At 39.2% G+C, this 25,551-nt stretch overlaps 1 protein-coding gene and 1 pseudogene across 1 annotated transcript; both read left to right on the top strand.

The window, feature by feature from the left end:
* The first annotated feature begins 6,844 nt into the window (after nt 1–6,844).
* On the top strand, nt 6,845–7,777 carry LOC120101432 (olfactory receptor 1G1-like). The gene has a single exon (XM_039106055.2). The coding sequence runs from the start codon at nt 6,878–6,880 to the stop codon at nt 7,775–7,777; it is 900 nt and encodes a 299-aa protein (XP_038961983.1). The 5' UTR covers nt 6,845–6,877.
* On the top strand, nt 10,984–11,194 carry Olr431-ps (olfactory receptor pseudogene 431; annotated as a pseudogene).

Genomic DNA, 25,551 nt, shown 5'->3' on the forward strand with positions numbered 1-25,551 from the left:
ATTCAACTGGAGTCCAGCATGTAGAAGAATGCAAATTGACAACTTCTTATCAGCCTGAACAAAGCTTATATCCAAGTGGATCAAGGACCTCCACATAAAACCAGATATACTCAAACTAATAGAAGAAAAAGTGGGGAATAACCTCGAACACGTGGGCACTGGGGAAAATTTCCTCAACAAAACACCAATGGCTTATGCTCTAAGATCAAGAATGGGACCTCATAAAACTGCAAAGCTTCTATAAGGCAAAGAGCACTGTCATTAACACAAAAGAGCAACCAACAGATTGGGAAAAGGTCTTTACCAATCCTACACCAGGTAGAGGGCTAATATCTAATATATACAATGAACTCAAGAAGTTAGACTCCAGAAATTCAAGTAATCCTACTTTAAAAATGGTGTACAGAATTGAACAAAGAATTCTCAATTGATAAACACAAAATAGCTGAGAAGCCCCTAAAGAAATGTTCAACATCCTTAGTCATTAAGGAAATGAAAATCAAAAAAACCCTGAGATACCTCCCTACAACAGTCAGAATGGCTAAGGTTAAAAAAAAGGTGATAGTAGATACTGGAAAGGATGTGAAGAAATAGAAATACTCTTCATTGTTGGTGGGATTGCAACCTGGTAAAACCACTCTGGAAATTAGTCTAGCCAATCCTCAGAAAATTGAATTTAGTACTACCTGAGGACACAGCTATACCACTCCTGGACAAACACCCAAAAGATTCTCCAACATATAATAAGGGTATGTTCAACTATATTCATAACATCCTTATTTAAAATAGCCAGAGGCTGGAAAGATACCATGTCCTTCAACAGAGGAATGGATACAGAAAATGTCCATTTACAACATGGAGTACTATTCAGCTATTAAAAACCATGACAACATGAAATTCTTAGGCAAATGAATGGAACTAGAAAATATCACCCTGCCTTGTTGGGCACAATGTGAGGAAAAGCCCTTGGTCCTGCCAAAGATGGACACCCCAGTTTAGGGGAATATCAGGGTGGGGAGGCAGGAAGTTCCGGGTACTTTGGGGGAACACCCTAATAGAAGCAGGGGGAGGGGATAGAATAGAGGGGTTGTGGATGGGAAACTGTGAAAGAGTTTAAAATTTTCATTTGAAATGAAATTTTAAAAAATCCAATAAAAAGGGAAAAATATCCTGAGAGAGTTAACCCAATCACAAAAAAACACACATGGTATGCACTCAATGATATGTGAATATTAGACCAAAAGCTAGGACTAAAAAAAAAATACAATCCACAGACGACATGAAGCTAGTGGGATAGAATTGAAGACCCACAAATGAACCCACACACCTATAGGCACTTGATTTTTGACAAAGGAGCCAAAACCATCCAATGGAAAAAAGATAGCATTTACAGCAAATGGTGCTGGTTCAACTGGAGGTCAGCATGTAGAAGAATGCATATTGATCCATGCTTATCACCCTGTACAAAGCTTAAGTCCAAGTGGATCATGGACCTCCACATCAAACCAGATACACTCAAACTATTAGAAGAAAAAGTGTGGAAGAATCTCGAACACATGGGCACTGGAAAAAAATTTCCTGAACAAAACACCAATGGCTTATGCTCTAAGATAAAGAATCTACAAATGGGGTCTCATAAAACTGCAAAGCTTCTTTAAGGCAAAGGACACGGTTGTTAGGACAAAATGACAACCAACAGATTGGGAAAAGATCTTTACCAATTCTACAACTGATAGAGGGCTTATATCCAAAATAAACAAAGAACTCAAGAAGTTAGACTGCAGGGAGACAAATAACCCTATTAAAATGGGGTTCAGAGTTAAACAAAGAATTCACAGCTGAGGAATGCCAAATGGCTGAGAAACACCTAAAGAAATGTTCGACATCTTTAGTAATAAGGGAAATGCAAATCAAAACAACCCTGAGATTTCACCTCACACCAGTGAGAATGGCTAAGATCAAAAACTCAGGTGACAGCAAATGCTGGCGAGGATGTGGAGAAAGAGGAACACTCCTCCATTGTTGATAGGATTGCAGACTGGTACAACCATTCTGGAAATCAGTCTGGAGGTTCCTCAGAAAATTGGACATTGAACTACCTGAGGACCCAGCTATACCTCTCTTGGGCATATACCCAAAAGATGCCCCATCATATAACAAAGACACATGCTCCACTATGTTCATTAGAGCCTTATTTATAATAGCCAGAAGCTGGAAAGAACCCAGATGCCCTTCAACAGAGGAATGGACAAAGAAAATGTGGTACATCTACACAATGGAATATTACTCAGCTATCAAACACAATGACTTTATGAAATTCATAGGCAAATGGATGGAACTGGAAAATATCATCCTGAGTGAGGTAACCCAATCACAGAAAAACACACATGGTATGCACTCATTGATAAGTGGATATTAGCCCAATTGCTCGAATTACCCTAGGTGCACAGAACACATGAAATTCAAGAAGGATAACCAAAATGCGAATGCTTCACTCCTTCTTTAAAAGGGGAACAAGAATACCCTTGGGAGTGAATAGGGAGGCAAAGTTTAGAACAGAGGCAGAAGGAACACCCATTCAGAGCCTGCCCCACATGTGACCCATACATATACAGCCACCAAACTAGATAAGATGGATGAAGCAAGGAAGTGCAGCCTGACAGGAACCGGATGTAGATCTGTCCTGAGAGGCACAGCCAGAATACAGCAAATACATAGGTGAATGCCATCATTAAACCACTGAACTGAGAACGGGACCCTCGTTGAAGGAATCTTAGAAAGGACCGAAAGAGCTTGAAGGGGCTTGAGACCCCATATGAACAACAATGCCAACCAACCAGAGCTTCCAGGGACTAAGCCACTACCCAAAGACTATAGATTGGACTGACCCTGTACTCCAACGTCACAGATAGCAATGAATAGCCTAGTAAGAGCATCAGTGGAAGGTGAAGCCCTTGGTCCTGCCAAGAATGAACCCCCAGCAAACGTAATTGTTGGAGGGAGGGTGGTAATGGGGGGAGGATAGGGAGGGGAACACCCATAGAGAAGGGGAGGGGGAGGTGTTAGGGGAATGTTGGCCTGGAAACTGGGAAGGGGAATAACAACTGAAATGTAAATAAGATATACTCAAGTTAATAAAAATGGGGGAAAAAAGGACAACCAAAGTGCAGATGCTTCACTCCTTCTTAGAAAGGAGACCAACCATATTTTTAGGAGGAGATACAGAGACAAAGTTTGGAGTATAGACTGAAGGAATGTCCATTTAGAGATTGCCCCACATGGGGATCTAGCCCATATACATTCAGACACCAAACCTAGACAATATTGCTCATGCCAAGAACTGCATGCTGACAGAAGCCTGATATAGCTGTCTCCTGAGAGGCTCTGCCAGACTATGACAAATACAGAGGCAGATTCTCACATCCAACTATTGAACTGAGATCGGGGTTCCCACTGGAGGAGTTAGAGAAAGGATTGAAGGAGCTGAAAGGGTTTGCAACCCCATAAGAAAAACAATACCAACCAAGCAGAGCACCCAGGAACTAAACTATGATCCAAAGTTACACATGAACAAACCCATGACTCCTGCTTCACATGTAGCAGAGGATGGCCTTGTTGGGCATCAGTGGAAGGAGAAGCCCTTGGTCCTGCCAAGGCTCAGCCCCCATTGTGAGGAAATGGCAGGGAGATGAGGCAGGAAGTGGTAGGTGGATGGCTGGGTGAACACCCTCATAAAAGAAGAAGGAGGGTAATGGGATAGTGGATTTATCTTATCCTAAGTACAGGAAGCCAGGAAAGGGGATAACATTTGAAATACACATTTTAAAAAATCCGATAAAAAAGAAAGAAAAAATAACAGTTCTCTTTCTTTTGTATGCCTTTTGCAAATATTTGAGATTCTTAATCAGTTTTATTATTCACTTGTTATTTTCTGGAGCATGACTACTTCATGCATGAGGACTCAACTCTTAATAGAAATCAGGCCTCCATTACAAGGAAGACACTGCTCAGCATAAGAGATAATGGCAATGATGATATCAGCTTGAAGCCCAGGAGAACAATAAGCACGAAAGCCCTGTGCATTGTAGCCCTGGTCACTCTGAATGGAGTTATTAGTAATATGGATGGGACTCATGGGACTGTAATCCAGAGGAGACAGCTGGTCATTGGATGATTACCCTATCTTGTCTAACTGGCAAGTCTGGGACTGGGCCCCAGGAGACACTGCATATGAAAATCACAACCTCTTCTTGCTTCTTAGGCCTGAGGGGCCATTACAGACCTGAGACTTCAGTCTGCGCTGCATCTACAAACAAGACAAACACTGTGACTACAGTCATGTTTTTTGGAGTGGCAATGAGGCAGTGAATTCAACTACCTTGGTAGGAATGGCACGATGTGTGACTGGTCAGATCTCCAGGTAAGACTGGGAAATAGTGGAGGGTGGGGATATAATCTACCTATGACTCATGAAACATGTCTTCATCGATACACACACACAGTATGCATAAATACCTCTTTTCTTTCTGCCCTTCTTCCTTTTTGGCCACCATTTTCCAGCTCTTATGCTCAACATATGAGGGATCTAGCATAATATGACACTCCTCAGTCTTCAACTTAATTAATATTAATCAAAATACTTGATATTCATGAGTTTCTTCTTGGTCCAGCATTTAACTGGCAAATAACTGAAACCTATACTATTTGCTAGTGGTGTATGATAATACTATGTGAACCATGACAATTAAGTTACTTGACAAGTTGGTGTGTGCTAATCATATGCCAAAAACTGAGTGCTTTTCCATGGATTGTTCTGAGACGCACAACTACTCAAAGAGGAGGGCATAATTTCAGTGATGCAAATAATTCTCACTTAATATTGATACTTTACTACCTACAAGCCCAACATTCAGAAAAGAAAAATACAATAAAAATAAGTACCTTCTTTTATTAAAATTATGATTTATTTCAATAATATTTAACCGAGTATTTCCTGTGTGCTAGATTTATTTTAAATAATTTAAATTCATTATAAAAATTAATTGTCATAATAATCTATGATTATACATTATTATCCCACTTAAGCATATTTTTACAACGAAGTCATAATGTTAAATGATGTTCTGAACATCTGAGGAGAAAGGAGAGGAAAGAGTAGGGAAATTCTGTTACACTGCAAGAAACTAAATGTGCATGAAATTAGCACCAGCTGTCACAGAATGGTCACTTCATTTGTCCCTCCACACAGTTGAACAGAAATCCTGAAATTTCTCCTATAGGTTATACCCTATGGTTCATGAAAAAACTTCAGATGACCCCAGCATTTGGGCTTCTCAACAGACTTCTCAGGTAAGGTTTTTATCTATACTTTGTGGGTCAGAAAAGCAAAATTCAAAATGAGTAAATAGTTCCCCAACTTACAAGGCACATGAGGACATGAGGAAAAGAACTAGAAACCAATGAGCTGATGCTTCCCATTACATTGTGTCCCAGGCTCCCATCAAACCAGTGACTACTAATCCTGGATATCAGAGACAGAGAGAGAGAGAGAGAGAGAGAGAGAGAGAGAGAGAGAGAGAGAGAGAGAGAGAGAGAGAGAGAGAGAGAGAGGGAGGGAGGGAGGGAGAGGAGAGAGAGAGAGAGAGAGAGAGAGAGAGAGAGAGAGAGAGGGAGGGAGGGAGGGAGGGACTGATGGATGGACAGAGTTTTTCATAGGTGCTGGCTCCGTAATAAAAATAAACTATGGAGAAGTCACACATGCAAGTGAAAATAGAAATTCGGAGAGTAAAACAGTCAAGGGAGTCGGCCTCAGAATGAGCAGTGCAGAGAGGATGGCTTTCTGACTCTAGGTAGTCCATATCCTAGAATGAAAGATGTTGGTGATTACATTGAGGATGAAGTGAAAATGATGCATCCTGACGATGATGTGATTTTCGGGTTCAGAGCTGCATTAGCTCACTATGTGGTGTTCAGACACAAAGGGGCTAAGCATTGCCAGCATGTCTAAGTCCCAGCTAGCTTCTCTCAAAGGGGTTAAGTGTGTCTGCCCAGCTATCATCTCTGTGAAGAAATTGTTCTCTTTCAGTCTTCCTTAAAATACATACAGAAAAAAGAAGTGGGGAAAGAGAGACAGAGGAAGTGGTCTGAGAGTGGGAAAGAAAAAGCACTTTATGTTCTGTCGACTAAATTTTAGAAATAAATTGCATCAAATGATTCATAACCTAAAGAACTAAGGTTGTAATTTTATAAAGGGACTGTTTCTTTACAAAGCAACAAAGATTGAGAAGGTATAAATTCTAGTTGAGAGGCTAGAGTGGCAACTCAGAAGTTAAGGGCATTGGATGCTATTGCAAAGGACCTCCTTCAGTCCCCAGCACTCACAGTGTGGCTATCAACTGAGCTATCAACTGTCTATTACTCAAGTTCCTGGCCATCCAATGTCCTTTTCTGGCTTCTGTGGGCACTGGGCATGCATGTGATACACACGCATGCAAGCAGGTAGAACAGAGAGAGAGAGAGAGAGAGAGAGAGAGAGAGAGAGAGAAAGAGAGAAAGAGAGAGAGAGAGAGAGAGAGAGAGAGAATACGAGAAAATTCCAGTTTAGACTCATTCAATCTTTAAAGAGAACTTGCTGTAGTATAGTGGTGGAAAAGCCAAATGACATCTTGACCAGATACTCCTAATAGTTATACAAATTTACAAATTGAAGTTATAAGCAGTAGTCATTGGCAATTGACCTCTATAAGAAGGAAGGGACTATACAAGTCTTCGGAATCTCTGACCTTTTTAAAATTCCAGTGTACTAACTAACTCCTTGCTAATTTATCTGCCTTAGAAGGAAACTAGAAACCAAACCATCATCGCTGACTTTCTCCTTATGGGATTCTCTGAGCATCCAGAGCAGCAGCCTGTGCTATTCACACTCTTCTTGGGAATGTACCTGGTCACCCTGTTGGGGAATCTGTTCATCATCCTGGCCATTGTCTCTGACCAGCATCTTCATACACCCATGTACTTCTTCCTAGCCAACCTGTCCTTCATTGATACCTGCTTCACCTGCACCATTGTCCCCAAAGTGCTGAGCAACATCCAAACCCAGCACCAAACCATCTCCCACACTGGATGCCTTCTGCAGATGTATTTCTTCATGGCACTGGCCATGCTTGATGACTTTCTATTGGCTGTGATGGCCTATGATCGCTATGTAGCCATCTGCCTTCCTCTACACTACACCACTATCATGTGTCCCCAAAGATGCCTGTTGCTGGTGGCCACAACCTGGCTCTGCTCCAACCTCCTGGCCTTCTCACTCACACTCCAAATGGCTCAAGTCTCCTTCTGTGCCTCCCATTCCATTCCTCACTTTTTCTGTGATCTTCTCCCACTCCTCAAGCTTGCCTGCTCAGATACCCATACCTTTCAGCTCATGATGTTTGCTGAAGCTGCCCTCTCAGGTGTGGTCCCTCTCACTTGTGTCCTAGTCTCTTATGCCCATATCATGCACACCATCCTCAGGATCCCCTCTTCTGGAGGAAAGCATAAAGTCTTCTCTACTTGTGGCTCACATCTGACAGTGGTCATTCTGTTCTATGGAACTGTCTTTCTAGTGTATTTCCAGCCATCATCCTCCTATTCTGCAGACACTGGAATAGTGGCATCCATTGTTTATACAATGGTCACCCCCATGCTCAACCCTTTTATCTACAGCTTGAGGAACAAAGACATGAAGGGAGCTTTGTGGAAACTGTTTGGCTTGGGGAAATACTGTAATCTGTAAATGACACTTCACAATCAAAGCCCAGGTCTTTTATTATAATTTTTGAAGAATTCACATTCAATGCAAAACTTGATGCTCAGCATCTCAAATAGGTTTGACCAGTGGAGAATGCCTGGAATGGCAGGACTGGACTAGGACTTATGAATCGAGCACAGAGTTATGGCCAAGAGAAAAGGAGGGGATGGAGATTCCTATGGGACTTCAAGACAGAAACTGTGTAAGACAAATGCAAACAGACAAAGAAGGCATTATTCAGCATTATGTAATGCCTTTAGTAATAATGGCATCTGAATCTGAGCTCACTGAATGTCAGGAAGATTTTTCAGTGCTGGGTTGAGAGGAAGAACATGTTTGTTAATTGACTTTAACAAAAAAGAAGCATTTTATTGACCAAATGGGGACATTGCAACTAAGAACATTGTTCATGAAACTTGAGACTCTGCCCACCCCAGAGCCTAAGGTGCCATCATGCTTTACAGTCACATCTCTAACTAATGAGTATTGTGTCCTCAGGAAAGGCATTGCTGCTATGTTTGAGATCTTTTGAAAAAGAACCCGAAAACTATTTATAAACACAGGTTTTAGGCATTGGTCTTTGTCATTTCCATTTTCTGAAGCAAGATCTTTCTTGATAACCAGGGTTTCCTGGCACTTACTATATAGCTGAGGTTGGCCTCAAACTTACGATCCTCCTGCCTCAGCCTCGTGAGTGCTGAAATTACAAGTATATGTCACCACAAGCAGCATGATACAAGTGAGTCTCAATAAAAGTGGCTACCAGCAACTCATATATTTGAATACTTTGTTACCAAGAAGTAGAACTCTTGTTAAAATGATTAGAAGGTATGGCCTTATTGAAGAAAGTATGTCTGGGGTTTGAGGTTTCCAAAGCCCATGCTTAACCCAGTCTCTGTCTCTCTCTGTCTCTCTCTCTCTCTCTCTCTCTCTCTCTCTCTCTCTCTCTCTCTCTCTCTCTCTCTTCCTGTCCAGCAGGATGATGCTCCAGCATCATGCATTCCTTCATGCTCCCTGCCATGATGATAACTAACTAAGCCTCTGAAACAGTAAGCAAATCTCTCATTAAATGCTTTCCTGTATAAGATTTGCTGTGTTTCTTCATAGAGGTAGAACTGTGACTGAGAGTACAATCTTATTAAACTAACTGCTGTAGAATTGAAATTGGAGACCTGAAGTCAGAGGAAATGTTTTGCTAAACTAGACTTTTGTTTTGTTTTTTGTTTTTTGTTTGTTTGTTTGTTTTTTGTTTTTGATAAGTAATAACAAATGTCCAAAATATTTAAACCAGAGAGCAGTGAGGACTTAGTCTACAAACTAGAGGTCACGCCATTAAAGACAGGAATGTGTGGACAGGAAGAAATAGGGTCCAGAGCACTAAACCTCGGGGGCCATTTCCAGGTATGATCTTGGAAGTAGTTCATTCACAAAATTGAATGAAAAAACACATATTTTTTAACTGAGAATAAAAGAGAAAGAATAATTCTAAAAATGGTAATGCAGTCTCAGTAGTGGAGAAGATTGCTCTCAAATCACCCAAATGAGATCACATCACCTTCCAGTTTCCACCAGCACACAAGGGAAGGAAATGTAGACTCTATCAAGAAACACACTCATAGACCCACTTGAGAATGTCTTCACTTAAACTGGGATTACCAGAAAAGAGAAGTATTGTAAAGAGCTGTGATGGGACAACCTTAAAGCCCACCAAGGCTAGCTTCAGAGACAACATGAAACAGAAAGACCTTGGCTGGAGACAGTAGGTAGAATAGGTCTTTCTAGACCAGAATTCACACCTATTTTATTGTCCTGTTCTGCATCCCATTTAAACTTCTCAAATTTGAATCAGTTAAATTGTGTCTCACCTTTATGCCTCTTACCCATCCGTGGCCACTTTTCTTCCTTTTTCTGATGAGCAATCTTCCCATTCCATCACACAAGATTTTTTTAAAAATTTGTTTTAATTAAAATAGAATTTACATCACTTTTCTTCCTCCCTTTCCTTCTTCTATTTCCTCCCAATTACCCTCCCTAAAGTTCCTCCTATATTCCCCCACTGTCAAATTGATAGCCTCTTTTATTAGTATTAGTATTAGTATTAGTATTAGTAGTATAGTAGTAGTAGTAGTAGTAGTAGTAGTAGTAGTAGTAGTAGTAATAGTAGTAGTAGTAGTAGTAGTAGTAGTAGTAGTAGTAGTAGTTGTTGTTGTTGTTGTTGTTGTTGTTATATACATACATAAAACCTGCTGGGTCAATTTTTGGTTGTTTGTATATGATCATAGCTAGCTGACCACTGTGCATTGAACAGCCAAAAAGTGGCTCATCTCTGGTAGAGACTAATTGTCCTTCTCCCAGCAGTCATAAATTGATCTCAGTTCTTTGTCTAGGGGTGGGACCCTGAAAAATCAGCAACTCTATGGTATTTCCATTGTCCTTGTTTATGCAGTCATTTCTAAGAGAGACTTTCAAAACAGACCTCCTGGTATTCTGACTCTTGCAATCTTGCTGCCCCCTCGTCTGTCATGTTCTTGAGCCACAGATGCAGGAACTGTGATGTACTCTACATGTATCCATTAGGGTTGAGCTATTCATGGTCAGTCAATCTCTGCATTATATCCAATTGTAGTTTTCAATAGAAGTCTTTATTTGCTGTAAAGAGGTGCTTCTTTGCTGAGGGATGGTACCTGTAGTTACCTGTGGGTATAAGGCTAAGATTTAGAATGTAGTAAAGAATTATGCTGATCTAGCAAAATTGCTAGGAAGATTCTTTTTTTAAGGTATTCTCTTATCCAAAGAAGCTAGCTAGGTTACCACGCATGATTCCCCTCCTGTTGAATCAGCATTGAGTTGATCAGACAGCTATTGATTTCCACAGACATGTGAGTGCCATGCTGGGTTTTGTAGTGATTCATATGAGTCGCCACTAAATTTCTCTGTTTAATTATTTCCCTCCCTTGGCAGCTTGCATAGTATTTTCTGGAACCATATAAAACTGACTGCAGGAAAAAAGGTTTTCAGGTCAGATCCAACCCGCATAATCTAAGTCTTGTACCCTAGGTATACAACAGTGTTTTCAGGATTATAAACTGCCTTCAGCCACTGAGAAGCAACCAGGGACTGCATCAATAATCCATTTTGTTTTAAAATCACTTGGATGACCCTGACCAATCATTCTGATGATGATTCTCTCAACAGGGGAAAAACACAAGGTCTTTACTATGTGCAGCTCTCATCTGATGATGGTTACTCTCTTCTATGAAACCTTCTTCTTGTATATTTCCAATCACCATCTTCCTACTCCATAGATTTGGAAATAGTGGAATTTGTGGTATATGCAATGGTCACTCCTACACCAAATCCTCTATCTACAGGCTAAGGTACAAAGACGTGAATGATACTTGAAGTCATGGAGACTACTTATCTAAGAAGATAATTTAATCCAAGAATGGGGCCACAAAAATGTTAACAGGCAAAAAAATGGTCAAGTCTTTTATGGTCACAGAGTAATATGAAGAAATCGTTTCCAAGGACAAGTATTGTTGGCATGAATATTTGGATATGTAGACCTTGGTGAAGTCACTAGATTTCAGGCCTTAGTTCAACCTTGGATTAAAAGAAATGCATTTATATGCATTAACCTATATATAGTGACTCTAGCACCAAGAAAGAGAGTGTACACTTCATCTGAAAAATCAAGAATAGTGTAGAAAAACCTAGGTACAGAAAACACTACAGCTCTGACAGATGAATTGATTTCTTCTTTGTTAATTAGGAAATACTTTGTTCTGCTGGTGGGGGGGTTACATTAACACTTATACAATTAATGTCATACTACAAGCAACTACCATGATTCATATAATGTCTTAAAATATTATGACAGAAATAGTCATGTCTTTAAATGTGTTTACCTTTTTCCAGCTGTGATACAACACAGTTCTTTATATACAGATCAAGTCTAAATGCCCAAATCAAAATAAATTTAAAGATGCTCATACTACAATATGTGTTTTCCCCTCAAGCCTTTTCTTCTTAATCTGTTTGCCCTCTCTGATAATTTCTGCCTTTCCAATCTTATCCACATTAAATTTCAAATCTGTAGCAAGTGGAGTTTTCAGACTTATGATCCATGTTGCCAAAATTACTTGCAATCTGTTAGCAATATACATTCTAAACAACTATATACTATTCTTTCACTTTTTTAAATTTTTATGTTTTTTAAGAACGTTTTATAATTTGACAATATATACTCAACCCTTCTTCCAATTCCCCCCAGATCTGATCCCTTCTCTCCTCAGGCAACATTGGTCTTCTGCTCTTTCAAATCCATCATGTCTAACTCCTGATGCCCAAACACTCCTGGGTATGAATCTCTACCCTGGAGCATGATCAACTGACCAGGGGCTACATTACTAAAAAAAAAACTGACTCCATCTTCAGCACTATCAGCTGTATATAGTTCCTAGTTGGGCACAAGCACTTGGTCTACACCTCCCCTCTCCATAGATTTTGAGAATACTTTCTGTCTTGATATCCTTACCAGTCATTTTTGGACTCAAAATTATTGTTACTGACCAAAAAGATATCAATTTTTAATTACTTGCATTTGATCTGTTCATAAAATTGATTGTGCTTATAACATTTTTAATTTATTCTCTGTTTCAGTGATATGATTAAATCCATTTTAATTTCAAACTTTAACTTTTTACTGTGTGATAGTGGTTTATGCCTTTAATCCTAGCTCTTGGGAGGCAAAGCCAGAGATTCACCATCTCTTGAGTTCAATGCAAGCCTGGTCTACAGAGCAAGTCCTAGGACAGCCAGAGCTACACAGAGAAATTCTGTCTCAAAACCAACAATCAAACAAATTAACTTTTCTTTGTAAAATTTTCTCAATCACTTCTTCCTGATTAAATTTTGTTTGTTTATTTGTTTGTTTTTCATCTTTATTAACTTGGGTATTTCTTATTTACATTTCAATTGTTATTCCCTTTCCCAGTTTCCATGCCAAAATCCTCTAACCCCTCCCCTTCCCCTTCTCTATGGGTGTTCCCCTCCCCATCCTCCCGTAATTACCACCCTCACCCCAATAATCACGTTCACTGGGGGTTCAGCCTTGGCAGGACCAAGGGCTTCCCCTTAAACTGGTGCTCTTACTAGGCTATTCATTGCTACGTATGAGGTCGGAGCCCCAGGTCAGTCCATGTATAGTCTTTGGGTAGTAGTTTAGTCACCGGAAGCTCTGGTTGGTTGGCATTGTTGTTTATATAGGGTCTCAAGCCCCTTCAAGCACTTTTAGTCCTTTCTAAGATTCCTTCAAAAGGGGTCCCATTCTCAGTTCAATGGTTTAATAATGGCATTTGCCAATGTATTTGCTCTATTCTGGCTGTGTCTCTCACAAGAGCTATACATCCGGTTCCTGTCGGCCTGCACTTCTTTGCTTCATCCATCTTATCTAATTTGGTGGCTGTAACTGTATGGGCCACATGTGGGGCAAGCTCTAAATGGGTGTTCCTTCTGCCTCTGTTCTAAATTTTCCCTCCCTATTCCCTCTTGTCCCCCTTTTAAAGGAGTGAAGCATTCACATTTTGGTCATCCTTCTTGAGTTTCATGTGTTCTGTGCATCTAGGGTAATTCGAGCATTTGGGCTAATATCCACTTATCAATGAGTACATACGATGTGTGTTTTTCTGTGATTGGGTTACCTCACTCAGGATGATATTTTCCAGTTCCATCCATTTGCCTATGAATTTCATAAGGTCATTGTTTTTCATAGCTGAGTAATATTCCATTCTGTAGATATACCACATTTTCTGTATCCATTTCTCGGTTGAAGGGCATCTGGGTTCTTTCCAGCTTCTGGCTCTTATAAATAAGGCTGCTAAGAACACAGTGGACCACGTGTCTTTGTTATATGTTGGGGCATCTTGTAGGTATATGCCCAAGAGAGGTATAGCTGGGTCCTCAGGTAGTTCAATGTCCAATTTTCTGAGGAACCTCCAGACTGATTTCCAGAATGGTTGTACCAGTCTGCAATCCCACCAACAATGGAGGAGTGTTCCTCTTTCTCCACATCCTAGCCAGCATTTGTTGTCACCTGAGTTTTTGATCTTAGCCATTCTACTGGTGTGAGGTGAAATCTCAGGGTTGTTTTGATTTGCATTTCCCTTATGACTAAAGATGTTGAACATTTCTTTAGGTGTTTCTCAGCCATTCGGCATTCCTCAGCTGTGAATTCTTTTAGTTCTGAACCCCATTTTTAAATAGGGTTATTTGTCTCCCTGAAGTCTAACTTCTTGAGTTCTTTGTATATTTTGGATATAAGCCCTCTATTACTTGTAGGATTGGTAAAGATCTTTTCCCAATCTGTTAGTTGTTGTTGTGTCCTAACAACAGTGTCCGTTGCCTTACAGAAGCTTTACAGTTTTATGAGATCCCATTTGTCGATTCTTGATCTTAGAGCATAAGTCATTGGTGTTTTGTTCAGGAAATGTTCTCCAGTGCCCATGTGTTCGAGATTCTTCCCTACCTTTTCTTCTGTTAGATTGGGTGTATCTGGTTTGATATGAAGGTCCTTGATCCACTTGGACTTAAGCTTTGTACAGGGTGATAAGCATGGATCAATCTGCATTCTTCTACATGCTGACCTCCAGTTGAACCAGCACCATTTGCTGAAAATGCGATCTTTCTTCTATTGGATGGTTTTGGCTCCTTTGTCAAAAATCAAGTGACCATAGGTGTGTGAGTTCATTTCTGGGTCTTCAGTTCTGTTCCACTGGTCTATCTGTCTGTCTCTGTACCAATACCATGCAGTTTTTATCACTATTGCTCTGTAATACTGCTTGAGTTCAGGGATAGTGATTCCCCCAGAAGTTCTTTTATTGTTCAGGATAGTTTTAGCTATCCTGGGTTTTTTGTTATTCCAGATGAATTTGCAAATGGTTCTGTCTAACTCTCTGAAGAATTGGATGGGTATTTTGATTGGGATTGCATTGAATCTGTAGATCGCTTTTGGTAAAACAGCCATTTTTACTATATTAATCCTGCCAATCCATGAGCATGGGAGATCTTTCCATCTTCTGGGATCTTCTTCAATTTCTTTCTTCAGAGGCTTGAAGTTCTTATCATACAGATCTTTCACTTGCTTGGTTAAATTCACACCGAGGTATTTTATATTATTTGGGACTGTTATGAAGGGTGTCGTTTCCCTAATTCCTTTCTCAGCTTGTTTCTCTTTTGTGTAGAGGAAGGATACTGATTTATTAGATTTAATTTATACCCAGCCACTTTGCTGAAAGTGTTTATCAGGTTTAGTACAAACACATGGAAACTGAACAACATACTACTCAATGATAACTTAGTCAAGGAAAAAATAAGAAATTAAAGACTTTTTAGATTTAATGAAAATGAAGGCACAACATACCAAACTTATAAGACAAAATGAAAGCAGTGATAAGAGGAAAACTCATAGCTCTGTGTGCCTCCACAAAACAAAAACAAAATAAAAAAAACAAAAACAAAAAAAACAAAAAATAAAAAGAACTGGAAAGAACATACACTAGCAGCTTGACAGCATACCTGAAAGCTCTAGAACAAAAAGAAGCAAATACACCCAAGAGAATGGCAGGAAATAATCAAACTCTGGGCTGAAATCAGATAAGTAGAAACAAAAAGAACTGTACAAAGAATCATCAAAACCAGGAGCTGGTTCTTTGAAATAATCAACAAGATAGATAAACTCTTAACAAGACTATCCAGAAGGCACAGAGGTAGTATCCAAATTAACAAAATCAGAAACCAAAAGGAAGACATAACAGAATCAGAGGAAATTCCAAAAATCATCAGATCCTATTACAAAAGCCTATACTCAACAAAACTAGAAAATCTGGAAGAAATTGAAAATATTCTAGACAGATACCAGGTACCAAAGTTAAATCAGGATCAGATACGCCATCTAATCAGTCCTGTAACCTCTAAAGAAATAGAAGCAGTCACTGTAAATCTCCCAACCAAGAAAAGCCAAGAACCAGATGAGTTTAGTGCAAAATTCTATCAGACCTTCGAAGAGGACTGAATAGGAATTACTCTTCAAAATATTCCACAAAATAGAAACAGAAAGAACTACAAAATTCTTTCTTTAACATCACAATTATGCTTATACCTAAAGCACACAAAAACCCAACAAAGAAAGAGAATGTCAGACCAATTTACCTCATGAATATACTTGCAAAAATACTCAATATAATTCTCAGAAACTGAATCTAAGACAGTCATCAAAACGATCATTCATTATGATCAAGTAGGGTTTATCCAAGGGATGCAGGGAAGATTCAATATATGGAAATTCATCAGCTGAATCCACTATATAAACAAACTCAAAGAAAAAAAACATGATAATCTCATTAGATGCTGAGAAAGTATTTGACAAAATTCAACACCCCCTTCATATTAAAAGTCTTGGAAAAAAAACAAGATTTCAAGTCCCATAGTAGAAGAAATATACAGCAAGCCAGTTTATAGCAACATCAAAATAAATGGAGAGAAACGTGAAGCAATACCACTAAAATCAGGGACTAGAGAAGACTGCCCACTCTCTCACTATTCAATATAGTACTCTAAATCCTAGCCACAGCAATTAGACAACCAACGGAGGTTAAAGGAAGACAAATTGGAAAGGAAGAAGTCAAAATACCACTATTTGCAGATAAAATGATAGTATACTTAGGTGACCCCAAAACTTCCACCAAAAAAACTCCTACAGCTGAAAAACAACTTCAGCAAAGGGGCTGGGTAAAAAATTAACTCAAACAAACCAGTAGCCTTCCTCTACTCAAAGGATAAAGAGGCTGAGAAAGAAATTAGGGAAATGACACCCTTCTAAATAGTCACAAACAATAAAAGTATACCTTGGTGTGACTCTAACCAAGCAAGTGAAAGATCTGTATGACAAAAACTTCAAATCTCTGAAGAAAGAAATCAAAGATCTCAGAGGATGGAAAGAACTCCCATGCTTATAGATTGGCAGGATTAATATAGTAAGAATGGGGACCTTGCTGAATGCAATCTGCAGATTCAATGCAATCCCCACCAAAATTCCAACTCAATTCTTCATAGAGTTTGAAAGAGCAATTTGCAAAATCATTTGGCATAACAAAAAAAACAGGATAACAAAAACTATTCTCAACTATAAAAGAACTTCTGGGGAAATACTCATCCCTGACCTCAAGCTGTATTACAGGGCAATCATGATAAAAACTGCATGGCTAAAAAAAAAAAAAAAAAAAAAAAAAAAAAAAACCTGCATGGTATTAGTACAGAGACAGGCAGGCAGGTAGATAAGCAGAAGAATAGAATTGAAGACCCAGAAATGAACCCACACACTTATGGTTACTTGTTCTTTGACAAAGGAGCTAAAACCATCCAATGGAAAAATGATAGCATTTTCAACAAATCATGCTGGTCCAACTGGAGGTTAGATTTCAGAAGAATGCAAATCAACCCCTTCTCATCACCTTGTACAAAGCTCAAGTCAAAGTGGATCAAAGAACTCCACATATAACCAGATACACTCAAACTAATGGAAAAGGGGGTGAAGTGCCTCGAACACATGGCCAATAGGGAAATTTTCCTGAACAGAACACCAGTGGCTTATACTCTAAGATCAAGAATTGACAAATAGGATCTCATAAAATTGCAAAGCTACTGTAAGGCAAAGGACACAGCCAATAGGACAAAACGGCAACAACAAATTGGGAAAAGATCTTTATCAATCCTACATCTGATAGAGGGCTAATATCTAATATATACAAAGAAAAGTGAGACTCCAGAGCATCAAATAACCCTATTAAAAATGGGGTAAAGACATAAAGAATTCTCAACTGAGGAACACTGACTGGCAGAGAAGCACCATGTTCAACATTCTTAGTTATCAGGAAAATGCAAATCAAAACAACCCTGAGATTCCACCTCATACCAGTCAGAATGCTAAGATCAAAAACTCAGGTGACAGTTGATACTGGGAAGGATGTGGAGAAAGAGGAACACTCCTCCATTTCTCTTGGGATGGCAAGCTATTACAACCACTCTGGAAATCAGTCTGGTGGTTCCTCAGAAAATTGGACATAGTACTATCTGAGGACCCAGGTATACCACTCTGGGCGTACACCCAAAAGATGCTCCAACATATAACAAGGACACATGCTCCACTATGTTCATAGTAGCCTTATTTATAATAGCTAGAAGCTGGAAAGAACCCAGATGTCCATCAACAGAGGAATGGATACAGAGAATGTGGTACATTTACACAATGGAGTACTACTCATCTATTAAAAACAATGACCTAATCATTTAGCAAAAAGTGTTACTAATGTTTTGAGTATTCAAGAGGATTTATGTGTTTGGAACAATGGATTGATGCTCTTTATGATACTGTTCTTCAAATTATTTGAGAGGAGGTTCAGAGTTTCAGAGTAAGAAGCCATCTCAAGTGACATGCTAATTACCAATGGATTTGTGTTACTTCTAAAATTTGCATGATAGTCACTATCATGTATATATGTATCATGTACGTATGCTTTGAGCTTTAGGAAAGTTTCTTTTATGAATGTAGGTATACTTGCATTTGGAGCATAGATGTTCAGAATTAAGAGTTTATCTTGGTAGATTTTTCCTTTAATATGTATGAAGTGTCCGTCCTTATCTCTTTTTTATAACTTTTGTTTGAAAGTAGATTTTATTCAATATTAGAATTCGATATTAGCTAGCTACTCCAGCTTGTTTCTTGGGACCATTTCCTTGGAAAAAAATGTTTCCAGCATTTTACTCTGAGGTACTGTCTGTCTTTTTCACTGATGTGTTTCCTCTATGTGGCAAAATGCTGTGTCCTGTTTATGCATGCAGTCTGCTAGTCTATGTCTTTTTGTTGGGAATTGAATCCATTGATATAAGAGATATTAAGGAAAAGTTATTGTTGTTTCCTTTTGTTTCTGTGGTTAGGGGTAGAAATAGGTTTCTGTGGCTGTCTTCTGCTGGGTTTGTTGCAAGAAGATTACTTTCTTGCTTTTTCTAGGGTAGTTTCCCTCCTTGTGTTGGAGATTTCTATCTATTATCTTTTACAGGCCTGGATTTGTGTGAAAATATAGCGTAAATTTGTTTTGTCATGGAATATCTTGTTTCTCCATCTATGTTAACTGAGAGTTTTGCTGGATATAGTAGCCTGGGCTGTCATTTGTGTTTTCTTAGGGTCTGTATGACATCTGCCCAGGATTTTCTAACTTTCATAGTCTCTGTTGAGAACTCTGGTGTAGTTCTAATATGTCTGCCTTTTTATGTTACTTTACCTTTTTCCATCACTGCTTTTAATATTCTTTCTTTCCTTTGTGTATTTGGTGTTTTGGCTATCATGGGACTAGAGGAATTTCTTTTCTGGTACATATATTTGGAGGTCTGTAGGCTTCTTGAATGTTCATAGGAATCTCTTTCTTTAGGTTATGGAAGTTTTCTTCTATAATTTTGTTGAAGATATTTACTGGCCCTTTAAGATGAGAATCTTTACTCTCTCTTATACATATTATCCTTAGGTTTGGTCTCTTCATTGTGTCCTAAATTTTCTGGATGTTTGAACTAGGAGCTTTTTGCGTTTTGTATTTTCTTTGACTATTTTGCCAATGTTTTTTATGGTATCTTCTGCACCTGAGGTTCTTTTCTATCTCTTATATTCTGTTAGTGATGCTTGCTTGCATCTATGATCCCTGATCTGTTTTATAGGTTTTCTATCTCCAACGTTTTCTCCATTTGTGATTTCTTTATTGTTTCTATTTTAATTTTTAGATTGATGTACTCAATTCCCCAATAAAAAGACATTTAACAAACTGGATATGTAAAGATGACCCACCATTTTCCTGCATACAGGAAACATACCTCAGAGACAAAGACAGATACTACCTCAGAATAAAAGACTAGAAAACCACTTTCCAACCAAATGGTCCTAGAAAGCAAACTGGAGTAGCCATTCTAATATCAAATAAAATTGACTGTCAACCAAAAGTCATCAAAAAAGATAAGGACACTTCATATTCATCAAAGATTAACTCTCAATCCTAAATATCTATGTTCCAAGTGCAAGAGGACTCACATTCATAAAAGAAACCTTACTAAACCTCAAAGTGCACACTGCACCTCACATAATAACAGGAGATTTCAACACCCCACTCTCATCAATGGACAGATCATGGAAACAGAAATTAAACAGATACATAGAGAAACTAATAGAAGTAATGAATCAAATGGATATAACAGGTATTTATGGAACATTCCATCCTAAAACAAAAGGATATACATTCTTCTCAGCACCTCATGGAACATTCTCCAAAATCAACCATATAATCATTCACAAAACAGGCCTCAACAGATACAGAAAGATAGAAATAATCCCATGCATTCTATCAGAGAACCACGGACCAAGGCTGGTCTTCAATAAAAACAAAAAACTACAGAAAGCCCATATATATATATATATATATATATATATATATATATATATATATATATATGGAAGTTGAACAACACTCTACTCAATGATAAAATGATAACTTGGTCAAGGAAGAAATAAAGAAAGAAATTAAAGACTTCTTAGAATTAAATGAAAATGAAGATACAACATTCCCAAACTTATAGGAAACAATGAAAGCTGTGCTAAGAAGAAAACTCATAGCTCTGAGTGACTGAAAAAAGAAACAGGAGAAATTATACATCAGCAGCTTGACAGCACACCTAAAAGCTCTAGAACAAAAAGAAGCAAGTACACCCAAGAGGAGTAGAAGGCAGGAAATAAACAAACTCAGTGCTGAAATCAACCAAGTAGAAACAAAAAGGACTATACAAAGAATCAACAGAACCAAGAACTGGTTCTTTGAGAAAATCAACAAGATAAATAAACCCTTAGCTAGACTAACCAGAGGGCACAGAGAGTGTGTCCAAATTAACAGAATCAGAAAGGAAAAGGAAAACATAACAACAGAATCTGATGAAATTCCAAAAATCATCAGATCCTACTTCAAAAGCCTATATTCAACAAAACTGGAAAATTTGGAGGAAATGGACAATTTTCTACACAAATACTGGGTACCAAAGTTAAAGCAAGAACAGATAAACCACGTAAACAACCCCATAAATCCGAAAGAAATAGAAGCAGTTGCTAAAAGTCTCCCAACCAAAAAGAATCCAGGACCAGGTAGGTTTAGTGCAGAATTCTATCAGACCTTCATAGAAGACCTCATACCAATACTGTCCAAACTATTCAGAAACAGAAGGAGCACCATGCAATTCCTTCTATGAAGCCACAATTATGCTTATACCTAAACCACACAAAACCCCAACAAAGAAAGAGAACTTCAGGCCAATTTCCCTTATGAATATTGACGCAAAAATACTCAAAATACTCATATACCAAATCCAAGAACACATCAAAATGATCTTCCATCATGATCAAGTTGCCTTCATCACAGAGATGGTTCAATATTAATATATTAAAAATATAATAAAATATAGCATTTTACCAAAAGCAATCTACAGATTCAATGCCATCAAAATTCCAGTTCAATTCTTCATAGAGTTAGAAAGAGCAATTGGCAAATTCATTTGGAATAGCAAAAAACCCAGGATACCTAAAACTATTCTCAAAAATAAAAGAATTTCTGGGGGAATCACCATCCATACCTCAAACAGTATTACAGAGCAATAGGGACAAAATCTATATGGTACTGGTACAGAGACAGGCAGATAGATCACTGGAATAGAATTGAAGACCCAGAAATGAACCCACACATCTGTGGTCACTTGATCTTTGACAAAGGAGCCAAAATCATCAAATGGAAAAAAGATAGCATTTTCAACAAATGGTGCTGGCTCAAGTGGAGGTCACCATGTAGAAGAATGAAAATTGACCCATTCTTATTGCCCAGTACAAAGCTTAAGTCCAAGTGAATCAAGGACCTCCACATCAATCCAAATACACTCAAACTAATAGAAGAAAAAGTGGGGAAGAGTCTCAAACATATGGGTACTGGGAAAGATTTCCTGAACAAAACACAAATGGCTCATGCTCAAAGATCAAGAATTGAAAAATGGGACCTCTTTACCAAAAGCAATCTACAGATTCAATGCAATCCCCATCAAAATACCAATCCAATTCTTCAAAGAGTTAGACAGAACAATTTGCAAATTCATCTGGAATAACAAAAAACCCAGGATAGCTAAAGCTATCCTCAACAATAAGAGGACTTCAGGGGGAATCACTATCCCTGAACTCAAGCAGTATTACAGAGCAATAGTGATAAAAACTGCATGGTATTGGTACAGAGACAGACAGATAGACCAATGGAATAGAATTGAAGACCCAGAAATGAACCCACACACCTATGGTCACTTGATTTTTGACAAAGGAGCCAAAACCATCCAATGGAAAAAAGATAGCATTTTCAGCAAATGGTGCTGGTTCAACTGGAGGGCAACATGTAGAAGAATGCAGATCGATCCATGCCTATCACCCTGTACAAAGCTTAAGTCCAAGTGGATCAAGGACCTCCACATCAAACCAGACACACTCAAACTAATAGAAGAAAAACTAGGGAAGCATCTGGAACACATGGGCACTGGAAAAAATTTCCTGAACAAAACACCAATGGCTTATGCTCTAAGATCAAGAATCGACAAATGGGATCTCATAAAACTGCAAAGCTTCTGTAAGGCAAAGGACACTGTGGTTAGGACAAAACGGCAACCAACAGATTGGGAAAAGATCTTTACCAATCCTATAACAGATAGAGGCCTTATATCCAAAATATACAAAGAACTCAAGAAGTTAGACCGCAGGGAAACAAATAACCCTATTAAAAAATGGGGTTCAGAGCTGAACAAAGAATTCACAGCTGAGGAATGCCGAATGGCTGAGAAACACCTAAAGAAATGTTCAACATCTTTAGTCATAAGGGAAATGCAAATCAAAACAACCCTGAGATTTCACCTCACACCAGTGAGAATGGCTAAGATCAAAAACTCAGGTGACAGCAGATGCTGGCGAGGATGTGGAGAAAGAGGAACACTCCTCCATTGTTGGTGGGATTGCAGACTGGTAAAACCATTCTGGAAATCAGTCTGGAGGTTCCTCAGAAAATTGGACATTGAACTGCCTGAGGATCCAGCCATACCTCTCTTGGGCATATACCCAAAAGATGCCTCAACATATAAAAGAGACACGTGCTCCACTATGTTCATCGCAGCCTTATTTATAATAGCCAGAAACTGGAAAGAACCCAGATGCCCTTCAACAGAGGAATGGATACAGAAAATGTGGTACATCTACACAATGGAATATTACTCAGCTATCAAAAACAACGAGTTTATGAAATTCGTAGGCAAATGGTTGGAACTGGAAAATATCATCCTGAGTGAGCTAACCCACTCACAGAAAGACATACATGGTATGCACTCATTGATAAGTGGCTATTAGCCCAAATGCTTGAATTACCCTAGATCCCTAGAACAAAGGAAACTCAAGACGGATGATCAAAATGTGAATGCTTCACTCCTTCTTTAAATGAGGAAAAAGAATACCCTTGGCAGGGAAGGGAGAGGCAAAGATTAAAACAGAGACTGAAGGAACACCCATTCAGAGCCTGCCCCACAGGTGGCCCATACATATACAGCCACCCAATTAGACAAGATGGATGAAGCAAAGAAGTGCAGACCGACAGGAGCCGGATGTAGATCGCTCCTGAGAGACACAGCCAGAATACAGCAAATACAGAGGCGAATGCCAGCAGCAAACCACTGAACTGAGAATAGGTCCCCCGTTGAAGGAATCAGAGAAAGAACTGGAAGAGCTTGAAGGTGCTCGAGACCCCAAAAGTACAACAATGTCAAGCAACCAGAGCTTCCAGGGACTAAGCCACTACCTAAAGACTATACATGGACTGACCCTGGACTCTGTCCCCATAGGTAGCAATGAATATCCTAGTAAGAGCACCAGTGGAAGGGGAAGCCCTGGGTCCTGCTAAGACTGAACCCCCAGTGAACTAGACAATGCAGGGAGGGTGGCAATGGGGGGAGGTTTGGGAGGGGAACACCCACAAGGAAGGGGAGGGGGGAGGGTGATGTCTGTCCGGAAACTGGGAAAGGGAATAACACTTGAAATGTATATAAGAAATACTCAAGATAATAAAAAAAAAATAAAATAAAAAAGAAAAATGGGACCTCATAAAACTGCAAAGTTTCTATAAGTCAAAGGACACTGTAATTAGGACAAAACGGCAACCAACAGATTGGGAAAATGTCTTACCAATCCTACATCTGTTAGAAGGATATTATCCAAAATATGCAAAGAACTCAAGAAGGTTAACTCCAGAAAGCCAAACAACACTATTAAAAGTGGGGTACAGAGCTAAACAAAGAATTCACAGCTGTGGAATATTGAATGGCTGAGAAGCACCTAAAGAAATGTTCAACATCCTTAGTCATCAGGGAAATACAAATCAAAACAACCCTGAGATTCCACCTCACACTAATCAGAATGGCTAAGATCAAAAACTCAGGTGAAAGCAAATGCTGGCGAGGATGTGGTGAAAGAGGAACACTCCTCCATTGTTGGTGGGATTACAAACGGGTACAACCACTCTAAAACTCAGTCTGGAGGTTCATCAGAAAATTGGACTTTGCACTACCAGAGGACCTGGCTATACCTCTCTTGGGCATATACCCAAAAGATGCTTCAACATAAAACAAAGGCACATGTTCCACTATGTTCATAGCAGCCTTATTTATAATAGCTAGAGGCTGGAAAGAACCCAGATGCCCTTCAACAGAGGAATGGATACAGAAAATGTGGTACATCTACACAATGGAATATTACTCAGCTATCAAAAACAATGAATTTATGAAATTCGTAGGCAAATGAATGGAACTGGAGAATATCATCCTGAGTGAGGTAACCCAATCACAGAAAAACACACATGGTATGCACTCATTGATAAGTGGATATTAGCCCAAATGCTCAAATTACCCTAGATGCACAGAACACATGAAAGTCAAGAAGGATGACCAAAATGCGAATGCTTCACTGCTTCTTTAAAAGGGGAACAAGAATACCCTTGGGAGTGAATAGGGAGGCAAAGTTTAGAACAGAGGCAGAAGGAACACCCATTCAGAGCCTGCCCTACATGTGGCCCATACATATACAGCCACCAAACTAGATAAGATGGATGAAGCAAAGAAGTGCAGCCCGACAGGAACCGGATGTAGATCTGTCCTGAGAGGCACAGCCAGAATACAGCAAATACATAGGTGAATGCCATCATTAAACCACTGAACTGAGAAGGGGACCCTCATTGAAGGAATCTTAGAAAGGACCGAAAGAGCTTGAAGGGGCTTGAGACCCCATATGAACAACAATGCCAACCAACCAGAGCTTCCAGGGACTAAGCCACTACCCAAAGACTATACACGGACTGACCCTGGGCTCCAACTGCATAGGTAGCAATGAATAGCCCAGTAATGGCACCAGTGGAAGGTGAAGCCCTTGGTCCTGCCAAGAATGAACCCCCAGCAAATGTAATTGTTGGAGGGAGGGTGGTAATGGGGGGAGGATAGGGAGGGGAACACCCATAGAGAAGGGGAGGGGGAGGTGTTAGGGGAATGTTGGCCGGGAAACCGGGAAGGGGAATAACAACTGAAATGTAAATAAGATATACTCAAGTTAATAAAAATGG

This window comes from Rattus norvegicus, chromosome 3, assembly GCF_036323735.1.
Source record: "Rattus norvegicus strain BN/NHsdMcwi chromosome 3, GRCr8, whole genome shotgun sequence".
Taxonomy (NCBI): Eukaryota; Metazoa; Chordata; class Mammalia; order Rodentia; family Muridae; genus Rattus; species Rattus norvegicus.